Source organism: Vanrija pseudolonga, chromosome 6 (genome assembly GCF_020906515.1).
Source record: "Vanrija pseudolonga chromosome 6, complete sequence".
Classification (NCBI taxonomy): domain Eukaryota; kingdom Fungi; phylum Basidiomycota; class Tremellomycetes; order Trichosporonales; family Trichosporonaceae; genus Vanrija; species Vanrija pseudolonga.
In genome coordinates this window covers 2,474,788-2,489,666 of record NC_085854.1, presented here as the reverse complement: position 1 = coordinate 2,489,666, position 14,879 = coordinate 2,474,788, and the positions used below count along the sequence as shown (strand labels likewise).

Sequence of the window (14,879 nt, the reverse complement as noted above, 5' to 3'; positions counted from 1 at the left end):
AGTGTGTCACGTGACTCGCCTCCGACTGGCTGGCCGACAACCGCCGATTTCACTTTTCGCTGGTCGTCGACTTTTGTGACATCGACGACACTTCTTGTTGCCACAACAACACCAGCCGGCAGGCGACAACACTCACGACTCACGACACCCGCCACAATGCAGCACCCCCTCATGGCACCAGTCTACCTCCCCGGCACCGAGCCGTACCCGCCCGGCACGACCGAGGAGGAGAAGCAGAACTTTCGCGACCAGGTCAAGTGGGGCAAGTGGATGAACACGGCCATGGAGAGCTGTCCGTTGAAGGTGGTCATGGCGGGTGGTGCAGGTGAGTGAAGCAGGCAGCAGGCAGCAGGCAGCAGGCCGCAGGCCGCAGGCCGCCAAAGGCGGGCTGTGGGCTGCGGGCCACTGGCGGGCTGCCAGCCAGCGGGCTATACGGTGCGGCGTAATATCGCCTCGCCGTCGTCTCCGACCTCGCTGACGCCCCTTAGGCTTCGCATTCGGTGGTTTCGTCTCCCTCATGTCCGCGACCTTTGCGTACGAGGACCCGCTGTCCCGCGCGTCGCAGCACGTGACGGGCACGCGCGCGCAGACAGTCTACATGTTCAAGGAGATGGGCAAGAACATGTACAGCCAGGGAAAGGGGTTCGCCAAGGTCGGCGCGCTGTACTCTGGCATCGAGTGCTGTATCGAGGGGGTGAGTACGAGCTGGTGCCCGCGGCTAGGCTGGCGAGCACTGCTGCCTCGACGAGATCGACATGAACGCGAGCTGACCCCACCCCCAGTACCGCGCAAAGAACGACATCTACAACGGCCTCTCGGCAGGCTTCGTGTCCGGCGCCATCCTCGCGCGCAACGCCGGCCCGATGGCCATGCTGGGCGGCGGGGCGGCCTTCGCAGCGTTTTCCGGCGCGATCGACCTGTACCTCCGCAAGGCGCCCTCTGAGGAGCCCTAGGCGTACCCCGGACCCCGACGAGAGATTAGATTTGAACGTGACGTGTGCTTAGACCCCTGGACGCCGCCGCTGGGGCGGCGCCGCATCGCATAGCCTCAGTGTTGTACACATGCATCGCATACTGCTCTAGAAATAATGACCCGTCTATGCCCGCCGCCCGCCTATACCCGCTTGCTCTTCTTCTTCTTGCTCTTCTCGGAAGAAGCGAACAGCTCGTCGATCTCGTCCTTCTCCTCGCGCTCCTTGCGCCACTTGCGCTTTTCCGCTTTCCGCGCGGCGGCCTCGTCCTCGGCAGAAGGCTCAGCCTTGACCTCGGCTGCCACTGGCGCCGGCGCCGGCACGGGCTTGGCCTCCGCCTCCTTCTGGTGGGCAAAGTGGTGCTTGACGCCAATCTGGGCCGCGCGCCACTCGTCCGGCCTCCGCTGGAGGAGGTGCAGGTCGAGCCGGCGCGAGAGGAAGCGACCAAACTGGCTGTTCGCCAGCGTCGTCGCGTCGGGGATTAAGCTCCGCGCAATCTTCTCGCGCATGTATCCGTCTGCCGTGTCCCACACCGTGTCGGCCACGCGCGAGCCGAGCCGGTCGTCGGCGAGCTCGGCATACCGCCCCACAAAGCCGAGGTACAGCTTGCGGCGGTACTTTGCCGGCACGGCAGGCGACGTGAGCACCTTGTCGAGGAGGTGGGACGCGATCGGGCTCTTGGCGTACGCAAGCAGCGTGTCGGTCGGCTGTGCGAACAGGCTGTCGAGCACGGGGATGTTGCCGGTGGGCAGGGCGACGAGCGCCTGGAGGAGTAAACAGCCCTGCATGTTGGGCTCGAGCTGGCCGCGGGGACGGGTATTACGGCGGTTCTCCCACGCCGAGCGGCGGGCCGTGGCCGTCGCCTGCGCCTCGGCGTCCTTGTCGACCGCGTCGGCGGGCACCTCCTCGTCGTCGGGCACTTCGGCGCCGGTACGGATCGCCTCGTAGATGGGGTATGTCTTGAGGGCCATGAGCGCGGGGACGAGCGCGTCGGCGTGGTCACCGAGATCAAGCGCGGACTTGATGAGCCCGACCACGGCGGTCGCGACGTCGGCGTCGCCGAGGGCCGTAGCGCGCTCCACGAGCGCTAGCAGCACCGAAGTACGCGCAGTCTTGATCAACCCGCGACCACCAGACACAGCCTGCACCTCCCCAACGGCGGCCTTAGCGGCCCCCGCGTTCAAGCGCGAGACACCAACACCGACAGCAAAGTTGGCGTACGGGTGCTGCGCGAGCTTGCCGATCTTGCCGTCAAAGTAGGTGAACCACAGCGCCTGGAACACGGGCTCCGGGGACAGGCGGAGGAGGGCCTCGAAGAGGCGCGTGCCGGTCGACGAGACCTGCAGGGCCGAGAGGAACGGCTTGGCCTCTGGCAGGTCGGCGTCGGGGTCGGCGTCTGGGCGTGAGCAACTGCCGCCCGTATTCCACTCACGCAGATGCGCCACCAGCCCCTCGGTGATGATATCCAACAAGCTGCCCTCCTTCTCCGCGTCGCTGTCCGCCACCTCGACCTCGAGCAGCAGCTGCACAGCGGCGCTGCCGACCTTGTCGACGCCCATGCTCTGCCACTCGACACCGCTCACACGCGCCATGACCTCTGCGCGGATCTTGCCCCGCAGCGCGGCCACAGCCGCGGGCACGTCGCGGCCCTCGCGCTCCTTGCCCTTGCCCTTTGGCTGCTGCTCGTCGCCGAGGATCGACTTGCCCTGCACGCCCTGGCCCTTCCTGAACTTGCCGGAACGCTTCGAGCGGATGAGGTTGGCGCCGGAGTCGGCACCGTCGAGCGACGGCAGGGCGCGGTTCGGCGTAAGCACCAGCAGGAGCAGGCGGACGACGGGCGACGCGAACTGCGATATGAGGATCACTGGCAGCACCGGCAGCAGCGCGTCCGTGAGGGTCGTGACCAGCTCGGCCATGGTAGGCAGCGTGCCCTCGTCCGTGCCCTCGGCTTTTGCGCGCTGCTCGGCATGCTGGGGCGGGTAGATGCCTCGGGCCTGGCACGTCAGCTCCGCACACTTGCACTCGTCCCCCGCGCGACCCACCTCGCGGTCCAGCGTGCCCGCCGCAAGCGTGAGCCAAGTCTGCGCGACGTGGCTCCCGAACCGGTGGCGCACGAGCGTCTCCCACCCCTCGCCGACAGAGTCGCCGACCACACGGCGTCCCCAGTCGTTGAGCGACGGCAGGAGGCGCTCAAGCACGACGGCCGTTTCCGGGTCAGTGGCGACTTGGAGCTCGTGGCCCCGGAGTTCGTTGAGCACTGAAGTGAGGAACAGCTGGCGGTCTGGGGGTGTTAGTTAGCGCAGCCTTGCCGCCAAGTGGTACTTACCCTCGCGCTCCTCCCCCGCATTCTCCTCCCCCACCCCGGCCCCCTCCCAGTCCTTGACCTGCTCCTCGACGTTACGGAAGTACGCCTTGACGTCTGGGTCGAGCGGGCCGAAGGGGAACTCGGACTCGTGGCGCGGGCCGCGGGTCCAGTCGGCCGCGCCGTCCTCTTGTACACCTTCTTGTGCGTCTCCCTCCCCGCCCTCAGGCTTGGGCGGCGGAGGCGGCCGCACGCCAGTCTTCATGAACGCCAGTCGGGAGGGATGGATGCCGCCCGAGGCCGCGGCGTCGTCGTTGGCAGCCACCGGCTCGGGCACGGCCGGCGCCGCCGCCTTGGGCACAAACTCGTCCTCCTGCTTTGTCTTCCTCTTGCCGCGCTTGCGGATCTGTTCCTTCGGCATTGTTTCGGTGTGGGTGTAGTTGTGAGATTGCAACAACCAAGTGGACCAACAAGTTCAGAAATCTTTGGTGGAGGTTGTTTTGCGTATCCGGTCCTCCCGTTTAGATTCGCTCGATGCGGCGACCCGACGATGCCACACACCACACACCACACCCCCACCTCCGCTCTATCAATTTGTGCATGTAGTCTCTCTCTCTCTCTCTCTCTCTACGACCCCACGACCACTCTCACACGACCGCACCCCGCACATCCCGCGGGCATTACTCCATCATCCGTAGCTTGTGCAAGTGCAGTCACTGCTGCCGCCGCCGCCGCCCGCCACCACCTCTTCCCCCTCCGCCGCGTCGCTTTTCCGTCCTCGCCGTGTTCGCCGGCGCAACAGAGCAGCGATGCAACGATGCAAGGGGTTGTAGTCGTGCCTAGGGTAACAGGTGAATCAAAAAATATTGCAGAAATGAGGTCTAGACGTGGGTTGTTTAAGCTGCCGCGGCCCATGGTGCGATCTGCGGGATGTTAGTGGCTGGACCAAGCGCTTGTCGCCGCCGCCTTCGGCGGTAGCGCCCCACTCACCCATGAGAAGCCCGCAAACTCCTGCTGGTCCTGCTGCGTGAGCTGCGTGTGCACCGGCGTGAGGGTCGGCTGCTCGCGCGTAAACTCCTGGTCGAAGTTGGACGTGTCGGTCGCGTTGCCGATCGTAGGGAAGTATGGCGGCGGGATACGCTTGTGGTAGACGTCGTCAAAGTTGACGTCGGAGAAGAACTGGTGGCGCTTAATATCCTCGGCGTCGGCCTCGCCCGCGCCCAGACGGCGCGTGGGGTCGCGCGTGAGGAGCTTTTGAAGGAGCGACACGGCGTCGCGCGGCATCGTGATGGGGTACAGCGGCTCGTCTTCCAGAATAGCGTCAAAGATTTCGTCCTCGTCGTCACCGCGGAAGGGCGACTGGCCGAGCAGCATCTCGTATGTGAGCACACCAAACGCCCACCAGTCGACAGCTCTGCCGTAGCGCTGCTCAAGCAGAATCTCGGGCGCCATGAACTCGGGGGTACCACAGAACGTGCTTGTCGTCGAGCCAAACCACATCTCCTCCTTGCAGAGACCATAGTCGGCAACCTTGACGTGGCCGTCGAGGGTAAGGAGAATGTTGTCGAGCTTCAAGTCACGGTAGATGATGCCGCGAGAGTGGAAGTACTGAAGGGCAAGGAGCACCTCGCAGGCGTAGAACTTGGCCTGGCGGAGAGTGAACTGGCGACGCTGAATGTGAAGCATCAAGTCACCACCCGAGACGTACTCCATGACGAAGTAGACACGGGTCTCGGTCTGGAAACACGAGTGCAGGCCGAGCAGGAAGGGGTGGCGCTCCTGGGCAGCGGCGAGGAAGACGCGCTTCTCCGACTGGGTCGACTCGACTTCGTCATTCTCAATGATAAACTCCTTCTTGAGCACCTTGATGGCGTACAGGCTGTTGCTGGCGCGCTCCTCGGCAAGCATGACTTTTCCAAAGTTGCCCTTGCCGAGCACGGCGAGGAAGTTGAAGTCGTCGAGGCCGACCTTGCGCTTGCGGGCGGCGACGACCTGCTGCTGGGCCTGCTTGGCGGGTACCAACTCTTGCTGGGGCGGAGGCTGGACCTGGGCGGCGGGAGGAGCCGGGCGGCCAGGCGCCGTTGCCGTCTGGGTCGTGGGGGTCTGCGTGAGGCCGGGCATCGACGTCGGGGGCTTGTAGCCACCGGCAGCGGGTTGAGGGCGCTGCTGCTGGGTAGGGGGCTGGTACTGCTGCTGCAGCTGCGGCTGTTGAGGCGGCTGCTGAGGCTGCTGGGGGGGAGGCTGCGGCGATGTTGTGACCCGCGGGGGCTGCTGGGGTCGGCTGCTGGGCCCCACATTCGTGTTGATCTCGAGGTTAGGGCGCTGCTGGTCCCGGCCATCAAAGCTGAGGCGGTGCTGGACTTGCTGCTGCTGCTGCTGCGTGTCGGATGATGGGCGCGGCGGTCTGGACGGGGACGATGGCGGCTGGATCGAAGCATAGTTGTTGTACGACTGCGAAGTTGGCAGCTGAGGGGGTCCCTGGGGTGCAGGTCGGGGGTCGCCAAAGGCATCGGGCGGTGGTGGCGGCCGAGCCGGCGGCGTCACCTCCTGCTTGGGCGGCGTGTACGTGATGGAAGGCTGATGTGTGTGCGTGTTGTAGGTGGTCTTGGGAGGCTTTGTTCCCTGCGTCGTCTTGATGTCGCGCAGGTTCTTGAGGAGCGTGTTTGCCATCTCCATGGTCATGCCACAAAAGTCTGGAACCAGACGCGAACATGTCTGGTGGCAGGTAATGTCGCACTCTGTGCACTTGACCGAGTTTTTGCGTCCAAACGGCAGCATGTAACCACAGTGGCAGCACCAGTTTGCCGACATGTTGGTGTAGGCCTGGAAGCGGTGAGGGATACGGTGGTTGATCTTCTCCTCGTCGCCCTCGCCGTCCATGTCCGACTTTGAGACACACTTTGTGACCACCTTGGGGTAACACTTTTTGTGGCAGGCATAGCGACAGTCTTCGCACTGGTATCCTTCGCCGGTGAGGAGGAACTCCTCGCAGAGGGCACACTTGATGGGCTGGTAAAACTGGCGCTGGACAAACTTGTGGCCGTTCATCTCGTGCACGTCGCCCTTGCGCTTGCGCACGGCACCCTGACGGCCGAGGGCTTCGTACGGGCGGCGGCCGCCAGCGGCGCTGTCCTTGACTAAAGTCGTCAGCATTGGGCCACGGAAGGCTGTTGTTGTGACACCTACCAAAGTCGAGGCGGAGCGAGATGGCACCCGCCGGCTCGACCGACCACCAGCCATCAATCCCCTCGCTCTTCTGCTCGCCAGCCTGGCCGCCCTGCGGCCTGTGCATGCCCGTCTGGTGGAGGGTCGCCGAGTCCGGGGCGCTGCCCTGTCTAGTACCCATCGAGGCGGCCTTGTCGGCAGTGACCCAGCCCTCGCCGGCGCCCTCTGCGGCCGCGACCTTTTGACGACGGAGCGCCTCGAGCAGGTCCGACACGCGGAGCCAGAGCATGCCGATCGGCGCCGTGTCACCAGGCGCGACCGTGTCGTAGATGGTGATCTCGACCTCGTTGGCCTTCTCGACTGGAATTCTAAAGTCCTCGAGCCACCGGTCGTTGCGCGACAGGTTGGACACTGCGCGCTCGGTACCCTCGACCTTGATGACCACATACGTCTCGCTGTATGCCTTGGACGACCGGCGTGGCAGGGGGCGGTGGTTGAGCTCGCGGGCGCCTCTCAGGCTGATCACCAGTTCACCCGAGATGGGCTTGCGGAGGGCCTCCTTGCGCTTGGAATCAGGAATGAGGTCTGGCGTTGTGTCAGTTACCATTCACCGCCTTCATCGACCAGCAATAGCACAGCAAAGCAAACCCACCCTCGTCCTCCTCGACAGCAGAGCCAAACTTGGCGAGCTTCTCGTAGCGCTTCTTGGCGACGCGAAGCAGCTGAATCTTGCCGTCCGACTCGATACGCTTGGCGTCTGTTTCGTTGCGCAGGCGCCGGTCCCCTTCGGCACGGTACGCATTGGCCATCTTTTCAATGCCCGTCTTGTACTGCTCCTCGACCTGGAGCTTGAAGTTGAGCTGGTTGAGCATGCGCGTGATCTTTGCGCCGCTCAGCGGGGCATCGTAGCGGAGCAGGTCGAGCTGCGACGTCTTCTTGTCGGCCCTGACGGGGGCCTGCGCGTCGTCCGCGGGCGGGGGGGGCAGCGGCCGCTCCCGGTCCGCGCGGTTGATGTTGAGCGGCGCCGTGGGGCCGTCGACCCGCGGCGAGTGGTACTGCGCCGGCAGCTGGCCATTGTATCCGTACTGCTGCTGCTGTTGCTGCTGGTGCTGCGATGGCCCCGCCGCAGCTGGCGGCGGCGTTGGCCCTGCCGCCGCCGACGACGCAGCAAGCTGCAACCGCGCGAGCTCGGCCTCGAGGAAATCAATCGTCACCTGCGCCGAGCGCACCTCGTTCTGCGCCTGCTGGATGACGGCCTCGTTGCGGCTCGACGCCTGCACGGCGCGCATGACGGCGCGCGCGCCCTCGAGGTTGCGGCGCTCCGACTGGATCGTCTGGAGGAGCGTCGCAATGTCCGGATTGGACGGCGGGAGGTTGGGTGGTGGCTGCGGCGAGTGAGCGAGTGAGCGCGGGCTGGGGGCAGGCGCGGCGCGGCGCGGCGCCTAGTCACCGCCCGCAGCATGCATCATGCGATACCGTGGTGCGGCTCGACGCCGCCGCCGCCGACAACGACAATGACAATGGCCAGCAGCAGCAGCAGTGCCGGCCTGGTCATCGTCGCCGCACGGCCCCCTCCACGACATCGACTCACCATGGTGTTTAGTGCGCGCTGTGCGCGTGGGATTGGGATCGGGCGGGGGGGGGAGGGCGTGGTCGTGTCCGCCAGGCCGTGGGGGGGGGGGGGGGTTACGTGTCGTCGTCGATACAGCCGTCGTCGTCTTCGTCGTTCGTATCCTTATCGTTGGGTTCTGTTCGCTGCTGCTGCTGCCGCTGTCGTCGTCGTATCGTCGTTGATGTAGTTGACACACCGCGGCGTGGATGTGTTGCGGTGGTGGTGGTTGGGGTATTGTGTCTGTCTGTCCCGGAATCAGAAACGACACACTGCACGCGCGTGCGACGACGACAGCAACGACACTGCCAGGAATGCTGCTGGCTGCTGCTGTCCTGCCCTGGCTGGTCCCTTTTGCCCGACACGCCGTACGTACACTGCACACCATACACTGCACACTCTACACTCTCCCCCCCACCACACTGCATGCATCGCGTCGCACTGCTCACGCGCCAGTCAGCACACACTGCATGCTCGTCACCACCACTACCACTTGACGCACTTATCGTCGCTGACGACGCATTGTCCTCGTCTTGGACGTCGTGTCAGCGTGCACAGTCAGCACCACTGCGTGCCAGCCTGGCGCTGTCGGCGTTTCCCACTGTGGCATTGCGCCCCTTTGCTTGCGCCCGGTGACTATATCACGTAAAGGCAGAGAGAGGGCAACTCTATTACAACTCGTTGACACCTTGCATCGCCTCCAGTTAATGCAATGCAAACCCCATGCATAGCTCGGCGCGATACGCGACGACGCAGACGACATACCCAGACACATGCATTGCTTGAATTTGAATTGTGGACACGACACATGCTACAGTCATCTACACTATGCGCCCAATACTAATAATACCTATTAAACGCCTGAAATGACACTGCCAGGGCTAAACAGGTCAGGCTGGCCTGACACCGCTACAAGGGCAGCAGCATTGCTCCTCCTACTCCTCATCGGCGGGCAACGAATCACACATTTCTAGACCCCGTCAGCCAGTCCACCCCACGGCGCCCGACAGCCCAACTCACCACAGCGACGGCTGCCCACACCGTTTATAAAAGTACACATTGCGCAGTGCCACTCGGTCGTTATCTCTTGCTTGATCGGACGACCAGGGTTGCTGCCGTGACCCTCATCAGTCCCTGCACCACCCAGGCGATGGGATGTGTGCAATGACGTCGTTGCTGCGAGCCCCACAGCCTGCAGGCGGGCTTGACGGACAATGCTCGCGTGGTCAAAGCTAGTCGCCGTCGCCGAGTTGGACTTGCGCGAGTGTGGCAAAGTCGACGAGCTGCCCGCAGTCTTCTTGTTGGCACGGGCATCGGCCTCCGGGGGACTCTTGCGTTTCGACGCTGACGTCGCTGCCGCCGTCTCCACAAACTCGTCCCACCCGCCTCTAAGCATGTCCCTCTCTGCCTCGGTCATCTCAGACTCGAGCTCGGCCTTGCGGTCCTCGATAGAGAGGTGCGGGTCTTCGATGAGAATGACGTCGTCGTCGTCGTCGCTGATGTCGGGCTTGAAGTCACGCTCCTCGTCTTCCAGCTCGTCGAGCTCGTCGAGCTCGTCGGGGTCTTCCTTGACGCCAGCACCGCCGTTGCGCGGCGGCCCAGCGAGGGCGGCCAGACGACGCTCAGCCGCCTCGGCCCGGAGCTCGGCCGCAGTCTTGGACTTGGCACTGCGGCGTGAGCACGGCTCTGGTGGTCGTACTTTGTAGCCCCACTCACCGCTTGCCATACGAACTGCCCTCCTTGAACCAAGGGTTCGCGCGATCATACTCCTCCGCAGCGAGCTTCTTCGCCTTGGCAAGCGACAGCCCCTGCTTCTGCAGTCGCTTGGCACGACGATCAACCGCCGCCTTGCGCGTCTCGCGCTCCTCCTTCGTAATGGCTGGCGTCAGACATTGTCCAGCCAAGCTGACTCACCCTGCAGCCCGTCGAGCCGGCTCCCGCCCTCGCCCATGTCGACGTTGGTGCGCCGTGCCGGCTTGCGATTGTAGTCTGTCTGCCGGCCCGAGCGGTGCGACGCTTCGCCCTGCACGAGGCCTGGGGCGCGGGAGCTCGCTGGGCCGCGGCCAGCTCGGCGACCGCCGCGCGCCTTGCGGGCGTCGCTGAGGTGTGAGCGTTGCGCGACACAGTTGCGCCGACACAGTCACTCACCCCGCGCTGACACCACAAATGTACTCTGGAAAGTCGTCCTCCTCTGTGTGTTAGTGGGTGAACGTCGGCCGCGTGACCCACTCAGTCCTTCAGCCCCGAGACGCGCGCGGTCGCTTAGCCGCAGCCCGTCCGACCAGAAGCCTATCGTCAGCCCTGCGCTGCCAGTATGCCACCCACCGTCGCCATAGTGCCCCTTCGCCTGGAGCTCAGCCACGTCGCGCTTGATGGCAGCGTTGAGCTGGCGTCAGCTGGTGTTGGGTGAGCCACACATACCTTCTGGAACTCTGGCCCGTGGTTCATGTGCTGTGGCGTCAGCGGAGGAAGGCGGTCACCCCTGCGCCCCACTCACAGTGATGTGCGCCATCTCATGGCACATGACCCCCATGATATACTTCAACGGCAGGAACCGCCCGTCCGCGCGCCGCAAGACAAGCTCAATACTCTGCCCGTGGTTCCAGTTGCGGCCCGCAAAGACACGGTTGTAGCCTGCTTCCTCGAGGGTGCCAACTAGCATGAAGCGGTCACGGAAGATGCGCTTCGTCTGCGCCGCGACGGCCTTGAGGATGTGTTCGGCGTCCTGCGGCGTCAGCTTGCCCTTCGGACGAAGAAACCCACCGCATGGTCCTTGAACCGCGGTAGCGCGCGGATAAAGGTTATATACTCGTTTGGATTGGCCTCGACGGGGTTGATCTTGCTGTGAGCGCGCGTCAGCGCGGGCGCGAGCGGGTGCATGAGGGACAGAGGGAGGAGGGACGTACTGGCCTGGGCGCTGCATTGCGCCAATGTCGGTTGTGGAGTGCAACGAGGAGAGGAGAGGACGAGAGGAGAGGATGATGATGAGGAGACAGAGGAAGGAAGGTGGAAATTCGACAACAACAATACGTCAGAGTGGAGGTGACGGCAGTCCAGTCACCCCCCAGCTGCCAGCTGCCAGTTCTACGGCGGCACGCACGCCGCGCACTTGCATGCATGCATGATCGCTGTGAGCGCCTCGAACCTGTTGCATGTCGAAGGCGGCAGGGCAGCAATCACAGCGAACAGCGTCCACCTTCACCGTCGCCGCGGCGCGACGTCGCGTCGTCGCTTGACCCGCCAGATAACCAGCCTCCACCATTGGCGTCATCGCTATTCGGCGCCTACTTACTTGTTCGGCCTCAACGTCTTCTTACACCCGGCATCCGGCCAGGCAGCTCAATAAGCCGAGCGACGACGACAACATCACTCGTGCATCCACCCATCATCACAACACATCACCATGTCCGGCCCTCCCGTCGCCCCAGCCGCAGCCACCGACGCAACCGCGCACACCCGGCCCACGGTCGACACGCTCCCGCCCGAGGCCATCGCGCTCGCGGGCAAGCTGTTTGACCTCGCGCGCGCGGGCACGACGGCCGACCTCGAGCAATACATCGACGCCGGCATCCCCGCCAACCTCACCAACCAGTCGGGCGACACGCTCCTCATGCTCGCCGCGTACCACGGCCACGCGGACACGGTCAAGATGCTCCTCGGCAAGGGCGCCGACCCGGACGCACTCAACGCAAAGGGCCAGAGCCCCATCGCCGGCGCCGTCTTCAAGCTACACAACGACGTCGTGCATACCCTCCTCGATGGCGGCGCCGACATCCACGCCGGCCAGCCCAACGCGCTCGACTGCGCTAAAATGTTCAAGCGCGACGACTTGCTCAAGCTCTTCGAGGCCAAGGACAAGTAACTCTGGCAACGCCCCCTCACCCGCCTTATGATTTGATTGTAACATCAGCAGCAGGTGCGGCGCCCCGGCGGTCGCACCGGCGCACCTCGCCGCTCTGTACGTGTGCTGTATGCAGTGTGTATGGACAGGGTACAAGCCCGCGGGTCGTCGTCGTATATATACAATTTCGCGCGCTGCGGTCAAGCAAGGGGGGCTATTGTTGGTGAAGTTGAGGTGATTGATGGGGTTTGGGGTTGGAGGGTATCATTGTGGAGGTAAGACAGTCGACATGTTTGAATTAAGCCTTGGTCTGGTTCGCGACGCCCTGCGCCCACGCCTTGAGGTCGTCGGCCGTCACGGTCGAGTCCTTGATCCAGTCGGTTTCAAGCAGCTCCTGCGGGCTCTTGCGCCGCTGCGGGGCCTTGTCGAGGCACGAGTCGACAAACGTGACCGCCGTGAGCGGGAAGCGCTGGTTTCGGTCGACCAGACGAGGCGCAGCCTCGTTGACAATGTGTTGGAGGAGGTCGAGGATCGACATGGTCGTGCCTCCACCGCCGAGGCTCACACCGCGCCGGCGGTTTCGCCTCTTGGCGCTCAAGTCTGGGCGCTGCGCAGACGCAGGCAACGTAGCGTCGGGGTCAAACTTGTCCTCGACAGGGGTCCCGTCGTCGTCGGCGTACACGTCCCCTTCGTCGCCCGATCCATCAGGCGGCTCGGCAAACGGGAAGCGCCCGTGGGCAAGCTCGACCAGCGAGATGCCCAGCGACCAGACGTCCGACTTGATCGTGTAGTCATCGCCCTGGATGCGTTCCGGCTAAAGGCTGGGTCAGTTACCACTCCCACTCCCGCCAAGGTACCCAGGCAACTCCGGGTGACTCACGCTCATGTAGGTGCTGGTGCCGACAAATGTGTTGGCAATCGAGTTGATCAGCTCGCCCGAGACACCAAAGTCGCAGATCTTGATCTCGCCGGCCGTGTTGGCAAGAATGTTGGACGGCTTGATGTCTGTGTTGTCGTCAGCGCGGGGTCACTCGCAACAAGGGGGTTTGGTGCCTTGAAACAACACGCACCACGGTGGATGATGCGATGGACGTCGTACAGGTAAACGAGGCCACGTAGCACCGCCTCGGCAACCTTGCCCACAATGTCAATGGGGACGGGGCCGGTATGTCTGTAGATGTAGTCGAGGGAGCTAGTGGGGTCAGCGGGTGGTGTTGTCAAAAAAGCCACGACGTACCCAATGTCCATGAATTCCATGACGATGCCGACGTGCACGTCGACTGGGAAACAGCCATAGTATGACACAATGAATGGCGAGTTGCAGTCGTTCATGATCTGGAGCTCGCGAAGAATCTGCTTGCGCACAGAGGGCTTGGCGTCGACAAGAATGAGCTATGATGGTTAGCGGTTGCCCCCAATTTGCTATAGCCTACCTTTCTCGCCATGACACACTTGCGCTTCTTGTTCCAGACCTTTGTGACGGTGCCACCGTTGCCAGAACCCAGGTCGGCGAGGATCTGCAGGTCCTCGTCCTTGACGAGATCCTCGCCATTCTTGTCCTTTTTCCTCTTGCTGCCATTACCAGCGTGCTTGTCCTTTGTGTGTTTACGGCTGGGCGTAGAGTCGAGCGTGGACACTGACGTAGAGTGCGACAGGGTCGACGACGCGTCGGCGCCCGAGTGCGAAGCCTGCTGGCGTCGCGGTGGGCGTGGCGGGGGAGGTCCAGGATCGCGCGATGCCGAGCCGCCTGCTGCTGCAGCCGTCCCCGTCCCCGCCGAGGGCGAGAGACCGGGCGGCGACTCTGGTCCCGAGGCGTACGACGACGACGAGGAAGGCGTCGAGAGCTGCAAGCGGGCAATCTCGTCGCGGAGCCGGTCTGCCTCTGGGATGTAGGTGACGCCTGTGCAGTCTGGGTTTCCTGCCGAATCGGGGCCTACGACTGCTGCGCCTCTGGCCGATGGCTTTGGAATGCTGCGCGAAATGTCTAGGTTTGCAGGCTTTTTGCGCGAGATGGACGACTTGATCATGCCAAAGGGGCCCGACCGTGATGACGATGATGGCGACGGGGTAGGTGATGGCGACGCCGACGACGAGCCCGCAGCGGCGAATGGGTGCAGAGTGGGTGCCGCGGATGCACGGGGCGTCCGGTCGGACATGGCGAGGGGGGAGGGGGGAGGGGACGGGGAGTGGGGGGAAGGTGTGGGTGATGAGGCGGTGCAGAGGGATGAGAGAGCGAGTTGGATGACCAAGTTGCTTGTGTGCAGCAATTGGTTGGGGTTAGGGGGAAGGGAAGGAGGGAAGGAAGACGAGGGAAGGCGAGGAAGACGAGCAAGATGTGTGGTGGTGGTGTCGATGATGATGATGATGATGATGTCGTTGGGTGGGGTGGGGTTGTCGAGTGGTAGTGGTGGTGGTGGTGGGCCGGTGGATTGGGTTGGGTCGAGTTGCAGGATGGTCGCCGTGTCGCCTGTCGCTCGCTCGTGTCGCCCGTTACGTGTGGGTACCGTGATGATGGGTGGGGTGGGCGGCGGCGGCGGCGCGCGACGCTGGCTGGCTGGCCCAACTGGCTGGGTACCTGGCCAGCTTGCCGTTGTACCGTTGTTTCCCCGTGTCCTCCGTGTCCTATACCGGGTCCTTAAGTTGCTTGCCGATGCGCGCGCGGTGCAGCCAGCGCGGCGCGCGGCGGTCGCGCCCTATTTGGGTTGGGCTCACTCACTACAGGTGTTTGGCGTGTATTTGGGCGTCAAGGCGTCAAGGTGTCTCTCCCCGCTAGACCTATTTGCCTTTTTGCACGTGTCACTTAACCTAGCTATTTGGCAGCCTGGCTGGCTATTAGATCAGGTAGTCTAGTCTAGGTCCGGGCCCAGCCAAAAAGGCACTGAGACGCAGGAGGAGAGGGGGGGGGGGGGGCCCACTTAAGCCCTCGTTGGGCGGCCGCAGGGTAGCAGGGCGCAGGCCCAAGTTGCAGGGCCCAAACAGCCGGCTACAGTG

The 14,879-nt window shown here is 63.8% G+C and overlaps 6 protein-coding genes across 6 annotated transcripts; 2 read left to right on the top strand and 4 right to left on the bottom strand.

Annotated features, from left to right (window-relative positions):
- Nucleotides 1-90: 90 nt before the first annotated feature.
- On the bottom strand, nt 91-3,694 carry NOP9 (Nucleolar protein 9; the record flags this gene model as incomplete). Its single annotated transcript, XM_062775311.1, has 4 exons — nt 91-694; nt 783-2,367; nt 2,404-3,252; nt 3,298-3,694. 3 exons carry the CDS (start codon nt 3,692-3,694, stop codon nt 1,115-1,117), a joined length of 2,499 nt encoding a protein of 832 aa, XP_062631295.1. The 3' UTR covers nt 91-694; nt 783-1,114.
- Nucleotides 157-953, top strand: TIM22 (Mitochondrial import inner membrane translocase subunit TIM22; the record flags this gene model as incomplete). Its single annotated transcript, XM_062775312.1, has 3 exons — nt 157-325; nt 489-694; nt 783-953. The coding sequence occupies 3 exons, from the start codon at nt 157-159 to the stop codon at nt 951-953; spliced, it is 546 nt and encodes a 181-aa protein (XP_062631296.1).
- A 185-nt stretch (nt 3,695-3,879) lies between the features above and the next one.
- On the bottom strand, nt 3,880-7,993 carry pkcA (kinase C-like protein; the record flags this gene model as incomplete). The annotated part of the gene is made up of 6 exons (XM_062775310.1): nt 3,880-4,196; nt 5,320-5,541; nt 5,569-6,410; nt 6,460-7,023; nt 7,091-7,823; nt 7,946-7,993. The coding sequence occupies 6 exons, from the start codon at nt 7,991-7,993 to the stop codon at nt 4,170-4,172; spliced, it is 2,436 nt and encodes an 811-aa protein (XP_062631294.1). The 3' UTR covers nt 3,880-4,169.
- A 989-nt stretch (nt 7,994-8,982) lies between these two features.
- Nucleotides 8,983-10,927, bottom strand: SPAC521.02 (DNA-dependent metalloprotease WSS1; the record flags this gene model as incomplete). The annotated part of the gene is made up of 10 exons (XM_062775309.1): nt 8,983-9,017; nt 9,068-9,714; nt 9,764-9,926; nt 9,962-10,146; nt 10,196-10,238; nt 10,277-10,336; nt 10,373-10,433; nt 10,469-10,498; nt 10,545-10,772; nt 10,811-10,927. 10 exons carry the CDS (start codon nt 10,925-10,927, stop codon nt 8,983-8,985), a joined length of 1,569 nt encoding a protein of 522 aa, XP_062631293.1.
- Nucleotides 10,928-11,450: 523 nt separating this feature from the next.
- Nucleotides 11,451-11,909, top strand: PA3287 (Putative ankyrin repeat protein; the record flags this gene model as incomplete). Its single annotated transcript, XM_062775308.1, has 1 exon — nt 11,451-11,909. The coding sequence occupies one exon, from the start codon at nt 11,451-11,453 to the stop codon at nt 11,907-11,909; it is 459 nt and encodes a 152-aa protein (XP_062631292.1).
- Nucleotides 11,910-11,998: 89 nt separating this feature from the next.
- On the bottom strand, nt 11,999-14,053 carry FUZ7 (Dual specificity protein kinase FUZ7). Its single transcript, XM_062775307.1, has 5 exons — nt 13,322-14,053; nt 13,126-13,280; nt 12,959-13,080; nt 12,769-12,893; nt 11,999-12,702 (listed from the first exon to the last, which is right to left on the bottom strand). The coding sequence occupies exons 1-5, from the start codon at nt 14,042-14,044 to the stop codon at nt 12,187-12,189; spliced, it is 1,641 nt and encodes a 546-aa protein (XP_062631291.1). The 5' UTR covers nt 14,045-14,053; the 3' UTR covers nt 11,999-12,186.
- Between the last annotated feature and the right edge of the window lie 826 nt (nt 14,054-14,879).

Bases quoted from the DNA above. Each gene is read 5' to 3' on its own strand.
- FUZ7 (XM_062775307.1), bottom strand. From the start codon at position 14,044: ATGTCCGACCGGACGCCCCGTGCATCCGCGGCACCCACTCTGCACCCA. The intron at 13,281-13,321 runs GTAGGCTATAGC...TAACCATCATAG, and splicing joins AGTGTGTCATGGCGAGAAAG to CTCATTCTTGTCGACGCCAA. The intron at 13,081-13,125 runs GTACGTCGTGGC...TGACCCCACTAG, and splicing joins ATGGAATTCATGGACATTGG to CTCCCTCGACTACATCTACA.